The sequence below is a fragment of the Alligator sinensis genome, unplaced genomic scaffold, assembly GCF_000455745.1.
Source record: "Alligator sinensis unplaced genomic scaffold, ASM45574v1 scaffold312_1, whole genome shotgun sequence".
Taxonomy (NCBI): Eukaryota; Metazoa; Chordata; order Crocodylia; family Alligatoridae; genus Alligator; species Alligator sinensis.
In genome coordinates this window covers 229,253-237,109 of record NW_005842029.1, presented here as the reverse complement: position 1 = coordinate 237,109, position 7,857 = coordinate 229,253, and the positions used below count along the sequence as shown (strand labels likewise).

At 42.7% G+C, this 7,857-nt stretch overlaps 1 protein-coding gene across 1 annotated transcript in view; it reads left to right on the top strand.

Annotated features, from left to right (window-relative positions):
* The first annotated feature begins 1,566 nt into the window (after positions 1–1,566).
* The window catches only part of TLR7 (toll like receptor 7), a 15,354-nt gene continuing 9,063 nt past the window's right edge, over positions 1,567–7,857 (top strand). The window contains exon 1 of the mRNA XM_006022317.2: positions 1,567–1,840. Within this exon, the coding sequence (XP_006022379.2) occupies positions 1,838–1,840 (3 nt within the window). The 5' untranslated portion in view covers positions 1,567–1,837. The remainder of the gene's footprint in view (positions 1,841–7,857) is intronic.

Sequence of the window (7,857 nt, the reverse complement as noted above, 5' to 3'; positions counted from 1 at the left end):
TTTCCCTTAACAGTTTTCAGTGGTTTGGTCTGGGTATAGGATTACATTTCAGCGCTCACCTAATAGACTGCATAGGACATTGCTCTTTCATCTTTCTGCGCCAAAGTTCCACATTCTTAGACTGGTGTAAATCTCAGTGCACTTAAAGATTGTGACATGGCAATGGATGGCATTCCAAGTGTCTTAGTCTATGTTAAGTGTTTGCGGTAGCGTAACTACCTCTGCTACTAGGCAACTATGCTGGTAAACATGTCTCTCTGTAGACAGGAAAATAGGCACTGATTTTCCATTTATTGCTGGTATTTTATCCAATAATTTCCCCTCAAGTGTTTTATAAGCTATTAGATATAGGGGAGAGAGTTAAAAGTTGTGGCTGATTTCTAATCCTTCCCTTTCAGTAATTCTTGATGTATTTGCCAATAACTGTGCTCATCTTGGGTTCTCCCACTTCTTGCATATTTTTGCCACTTTAAAGGTGATGTGCAAAAGAAAATAAGGGTTTTTATTAACCCTGAATTTTTTTTGTTTAAATCAGTTTTTTATCAAGAACTATTACTTAAAATACCTTTAAAATGGAAGCAGGACTAAAAGCAAAATAAAACCCTTTTAATGCCCTTGGAATAAAACAGGCTCTGTGTCGAAGCCACAGAGATGTATCTGAGTACAGAAAGCCTTTACGGTGAAATTCCTAAAAGGACACTGAATTCATTCGTTCCATTATAGGCTCCATTGTCAATTACTTAGTTCTGTCCATGTGACCTTCAATATTTGTCTTTTCTAGCTTTTCTTTTGTGCTTGGTTTTCATCTTCCTTGATGGTGCTTGTTTTCTACTGTATCTCACTTATAACTAATAAGCTAACTTCTCCCATTCTTAAAGAGCCACTTTTTCACAAAATCCTTTCTAAATTAATCCTTCTGGGCAAAACAAATGTCCATAATAATCCACATCAGAAAACTGATTTTTATGTCTGATTTGTGTGGTCTTTTTTCATTTAAATTCTAAGCCTTTTAAGCTAAGGACCATATCTGCTAAATAAACAGTTTCTGCTGTAGTACTGGTGTTCATTGAGGACCTAATTGTTAGCTTTATGGAAATCCTATATAATCATAATGGTGTAAGCCTGGAAGTTTAAATGTTAGAATCCTTTTTCAGTTTGTGCAGTCTCCACCTATACTAATGCATTAGAAGGAGCTTGAGCTGGTTAAGCATGGTCAGAGTTATTACTTCACAATGCACTTTTCTCCCTACCCACTTAGTGTTTTATTTTCCTTAAATGTTTTGCAACTGTTCATCTACTGCAGTCACACTCGTCTCCTTAGGTAGTCATCTCAGGAAATTTTTAGAGTAGTGCTGCCCATAACCAGTCCAGCCCCTGAAGGTACAAAATGAATTTTATTTAAGTAAAATATACTTTTAAAAATAGTCATTATAGACATGGTAAACTTGAGAGCAAATTACCTAGATCTGAGACAGCACTATGCTGTCTTATGAACAAATGTGCACTATGGGAAGGAAACCCAAATAAGTAAACCTCTGAGCTATTTTTATTAGAGGGTGGGACAAATTAATGAGGTACTATCTTCTCTATTTAAATATGAGTCTTTGAGGAAGTGAGTGGCATTGGTAGCTTTTTCATGCATAATTCTCAGAGCTGAAGAGAAAATGATATGCTGGTAGTTAACATTATATTCTTGAAATGAGTTATACCAGCGTGTACTGTCTTCTGTACCTGAGCTGAAACAGTGGGGACCTCATTCAAACTATTCTCTCTCCCTCTGGTTTACAATTTTCACCAAAGAAAAGTCTCCTTTGAACCTTGGAAGAGCACAAGGAAAATGGTAGGTTCAACTTCCACTTTAAACATTTCTTGGAAAGCTGTGGAATGCAACTTGGATGGCAGGGATTTTTAAGAATACATCCTCTTCTTTTTCCTTCCTAGCACGTTTTATAATTTGTTCTAATGATTGTAGGTTGCATTGCATAACATGAATTGGATAGCATTTTCATATTCATGTAATAGTATGTTAATAATCTTTTCCAGAATATTTATAGCCCAGAGGATACTATATTCTGTCTTTTCCGTTTTTTCTTTTGAAATGGAACAGCCACAAAAAGAGGTCACAGAGGTCAATACAGCATATAACATCAGTACCTTGTTTCTCAATATTTGATGAATACTGTAATTCAGATGTAGATTTAATAGGGTTATAACTACTCCTCTGATTGTCATGGATGCTTATCAGAATGTGTTATAATATGATTAACAGGTGAGAATAAAATGTTGGCATTCGAAATACTGATAGAACCGATGATGAAATATATATTTGGAACAAAACACAGTACTTTTTTTACTTTCTGTATATGCAACCAAATGGTTAACAGAAAACTGCAATATCGCATGTATGTTCAAGCTGCTCCTTCAAATTAATTTCTCCTATTCTGAAGACTTTGTTACCAATTGTTACTGATAATTCCCTGAAGAAACTGGAAGGAGACCCTTCGTTTTGTATTATAGTATGCATTACACAAATAACTAGAGGTAGTGCTTAATCAAAGGGCTAACTAGCTAAATAAACAAAATAAATTGAGAAAAGGGAAGTTGCAGCTTCTCTGTGTGAGAAGTAGGAAACAACACAGAAAGAAAAAGGCCTAGATTAGCTTTGTAAGCATAAAGATTAAGAAATTCATATTGTTTAGGGACCTAGACATTTTTGAAAACCCCACTATACCTTTAGGTGCCTAAATACCATTAAGAACCTGGCTTAAATGACCTGGGAAGTCTGTGACAAATCAGCAGGGGAGAAAAAAAAAGCTTCATCTTGGATTCAAGTACTGGGCCGGGCAGGTGATGGCTCAGCTCTGGTTTTTAGATCCTGGGCCTAGGGCTGAAGCTAGAGTTGAGTTGCTGCCTGCCTCTGGCTGGAATGGCTTGTTTGGCAAGGGAGCCGGCACATGGTAGAGGGGGGAACTACAGCCTACAGCTTACCCCTTCACCCTGATCCCCCACACCTGTGCCTGTCTCTCCACTCCCTTATCCCTCCCTGCTGCTTGCATCCCCCAGCACATCCTCTTCTCTCTGACCTTTTGCTTTAGCCTCTCCAGCCCTGACCTAGTCACTTCCTCTGACTGCTCTGGTGCTAAAGCAGAACCGCAGCAGAAGGTTGGAGCAGGAAGTGGGGCTGGGAGGCAAGCATGGTGGGGACAGGTGTCAGGTGTCAGATACATACATGGGGAGCACGGGGTAGGGGAGGCAGGTAAGGAGGGGTAGGCAGAGGCATGAGGGGCAAGGTGTGGGAGGCAGACAGGCACAGAGGGGCAAACACTGGGAGTGCATGGTAGGCGGCAGGCACAGGTAATAGGGGGAGGGGCGGGGGGCATGCAGGGAGGGCAAGGGGTTGGGGCCTGGCCCCTCAACATCCACTGCTGCTTTCCCTGCCAGAATGGTGGGCTGGGGAGAAATTGGAGGGGGAGGGGGGGGACAAATTTAAGATGATGTTCCACTATAATTTTCCATATATACAACTTAATTAGTGAGGGGTCTACTTACATTCAAAGTTGTCTTGGATTTGGGTAAATATGGTATTAACCACAGCACCATTATTCTTTTTAAACAAACAAATCATAGTTTTGAATATAGATCATTACAAATAATTGCAGCAGTGATGGCTACAGTTATCACAGGGGAGACTTATTTGAACGGGTTGGAAGTTAACCCATTTGAATTTTGCTTCCATCTGGGGGATGGACGGAAAAACAGCATAAAAGGCAGCATTGTTTGAACTGCCCTGCTTTCTGCCTTGGTGTCAGTTACTGAGCTGCGTGTTGGAGCAGCTTCAGACAACGAAGGCTACTAGCACTGGTTTTCTGAAGGATTTCCTACTTGCTAGCCTAGCAAGAGGGATTTCAGAATACCTTTTTGGCTTTTTCTTTCTTCTACATGCTTTTATTTTATTATTATATTAATTGATTTATTCTTTTTCAATTTTATAATTATATTGGATAGGATTACTATAGAATTTAATTTATATAGGAAGGCAATTATATTTTATTTCTGTACATTTGTACTTTGCAGCATACATATATAATAGAATTTATATAGGAAGAAAGATATGTTTATATTTTTTGTATACATTTATACTTTGCACCACATGCACATTATTGAATTTTATATAGGAGGAAATACATATTAATTCATTTATATTTGTTTTTATACATTTCTACTTTGCGCCACACTCACTCACATTACTGAATTTATATAGAAAAGCAAATAAATTTATATATTTGTAGAAAAGCAAGACATGAAACGCACCGTGAAGTGGTAGTGGCAAGCCTTCAGGGAGGGGTAGAAGAGGGGGTAGAGGGAGAAATGTAATTCCCCTCCCTCCCCCCCAACCAAACTTAGACACAGCCTCCCCAAGCAGCAAGGAGAGGAGAGAAGTGCCACTGCCTGTGTCTGAGACTGCACCCCCTCCACGAGCACCAGCCATAATCCCTGCACCACTACCATGACAACAAGTACCAGCACCAGCATGATAGCCTCCTCCACCTCCATTTCACTTCCCATGCTGAGCCTTCCAGTGCCAGAGAAAGAGCGGGAGCTGGATCTGGATCTTAGTGAATAGCAAGGCACTGGGGAAGGAGGCTTCCATGGGATGGCTTCCATGTTGGGGTCCAGAGGCACCAAACCCCACCATCAGGCAGGTAGTGCTCAGCCCTGGGGGCCTGCCTATCTCACCCAGGATGTGGAGCCACTGCTGTGCAGCCCCTTGGCCTACTGGACCAGTAACAGCCAAATGTGGCCGGATCTGGCCACGGTTGCCTGCAAGCACCTGTCCTGTCTACCAACCAGTGTTTTGAGTGAGAGGGTGTTCAGCATTGCTGGGGAAGTAGTGACACCCCACTGCATATGCTTGGATCCTGGTTTGGTGGACCAGCAGGTGTTCCTCAAAGTGAACCTCCTGCTGCTGGGGTTCCCCAAGCTTCAGGTGTAGATGGAGTGAATGCCACCTTCCTCACTCTGTTTGCACCTATTTCCTTTTTTCATTTTTAAAAGCCATTTAATGCCCCGCTCTCAGAGCTGGAGAGGGCACTCACTGCATCACCAGTCAGCAGGGGAAGAATATATCCCTACTGAGCTTCTGTCCCAGGATGAACTTGGAGGTATGGGCCAGGGCTATGAGGAGGACACCCCAGGTCCTGGGCATGACCACTAAAACTGCACTCTGCCAGGGTCAGGGAGGCTGGTGAGACTGCTGGTGGTGTGGCAGCCCCATAAATGTCAGGACTGAGGATCCCCCTTGTGAAAGGTGGGTAGGAGGCACCATAACTTAGAGCTACCACACACATGCACAGTCCTGGCTGGGGAAAGCCCAGACCCGTCATGTCCTTGACAGGTCCGGGGCTTACTGGTTGCAGTGGAGTTGTGAGGCTCCAGGTGAGCTCAGCTTAGCTGCCTGGAATGCCAGCTTTCGGGTTGAAAAACCCTTCATCAGGCTGAAGAAGCACCTGCAGTTGTTGTGTGTGTGTACTGTTCTCGAATGGAAGAAATAGAAAAGAAGCCAGAGGCTGGCATGCAATGCAGACAAGAAAGTCAGTCAGTGAAAATGGAAATGGAGGTGTCAGGGGGTGAAGGACAGGCTGGGGTGGGGAGGGGGATGTATCAGCACAGGTAAAAGTGAAGAGGTACCTGGGGAGTCAGATGTCCAGCAGGTTGTAGTGTGTCAGAATTCCACTATGTTGAGGCCATGAGTTTCTGTACCTAGGAGGCTGATTAAGTGACGTTCATAGGCCCTGCTGTGAAAAGTGGTTTGAAAATTCCATCTCAGGATCAGGCCTGAGAGACTGGAGGCAGTGTTTTTTTTGTGAGAAATGTGCCCCCACAGGTAGTTGGGTATTATTGTCTTTGATAGATTCTGGGGTGCAGTTTGTGGGGGTACTGAAGGTAGTTGGCAGGTTTTGTGTTTTGTGCTGTAGGAAGTTGGCTTTAGTTCTGGTGATGAGGTTAGGTGAGCAAGGTTTGGTGCTTGTTTCAATTTACAAACCACTTTTCAGAGCCAGGCCTATGAACTCCATTTCATCAGCCTCCTAGGGAGTAGGTACAGAAACTCATGGATTCAATATAGACATTGGAATTCTGACACACTACAACCTGCCAGACATCTGACTCCCCAGGTACCTCTGCAATTTTACCTGTGCTGCTACATCTCCTTGCCCCTCGCTCCCCTTGCTCCCCACCATGCCACCTCCATTTCCATTTTTACTAACTGGCTTTCTTGCCTGCATGGCATGCTAGGCCAGCCTCTGGCTTCTTTACTATTCTTTCCATCCAGGACCAGCGCGCGCACAGACTAAAAGCAGTGCTTCCTCAGCCTGACAAAGCCTTTTTCAACCCAAAAGTTTACTAAGATAGATTTCTCTAAATATTCAGTTTTAAAAAACATAATAAACATATAAACATAAAAACACAACATAACCCATTACACAACACAAGTAACACATCATTTATATATCCAAAACAATATCTCTATTTCTTCCATTCAATTCTTTTATTAAAAAGAAAGGCTCTGTGACAGTTTGGCTGCCTGAGACACTACTGGTGCTACTGTGCTAGTGCTCACTAAGTTATTTTATACCTGTTGTCATTTAAAGTGGTGGACCAGACTGAGGCTGTAAGGGGGGAGGCGGCCTCATTGCAGCACACTACCGTGTCGTGTAGATGTCCCAGTGCCAGTGAGGGCACACCTTAACACAGATAGTCATGAGTTTTGCCTGTCAGCAGCCTGAGATGCAGTTTCCCAGAACCCCCTGCACCTATCTCCTTGAAAGATGGCAGGCTTATTGGCCTCATCAGGGGCTAGCATTTCTGCAGTTTTCACCCTGCTGCGCCTTAACACACATACAATGTTACCTATGTCACGAGTTTTGCTTGTCAGCAGCCTGAGGTGCAGTTTCCCAGAATCCCTGCACCTATCTCCTTGAAACATAGCAAGCTTCATGGCCTCAGCAGGGGCTATCATATCTTCAGTTTTCACCCCCCTGTGCCTTCACAGTTACAAGTGACATGAGTTTTGCTTTCAAAAATTTGATGTATAACAGAAACTCCTGCACCTATCTTCTTGAAACTTGGCAGACCTTGTGGCCTCAGCAGGGGCTACCATCCTTGTAAGTTTCATCTGAATCAGGCAAGAAATGTCAAAGTCATAGGAAGTTTTGTGCTTTCCCATTCTAGCCTTTGGCAAAACGATGAAACACGTTTGATGAAACAGAACAGCAGTTTTGAAATGAAACAAATCTCAAAATAAAACACTGTTCCATCAAAACAGAAGTCAAAATGGAATGGTGCCATTTTTCACAGCCCTACTAAGTTCTACCACCAGGTGTAGCTAGCTCTGCACACATGTGCGCACCCCCACCCCGTCAGGCATGAGACTGGACCTGATGATCTCACAAGGTACCATCCAGCCCTAACATCTATGAAATCTATGAAGATTATTCATGCATGATGAATCATTCTAGATTTCCCTGCAGCCTCAGGCTGTATTGTGCAGCCTCCTGCATCCCCTGCTTTCTACTCTACAGAACTGCAGCAGGGCACAAAACTCACACCAAACCATAGAATGTCTATTAAGTTTTAAGGCACTGTATCTAAAGCACTGTAAGTAAAGTGCATTTTTGAAATGTCTGTCCTGCACATGTATAGGTACCCTCTGTGTCCACAAGGTTTAATGTAGTTTAAGTGTTCCATTTTAAATTCACATCTATAGTTAGTTTAGATTAATTTTCCTAAGTAACTTTGTGTAAACCAGATGTAAATCACCATTTTAGATGCTGCAAATCTTTCTTTCTTTCTGACTAG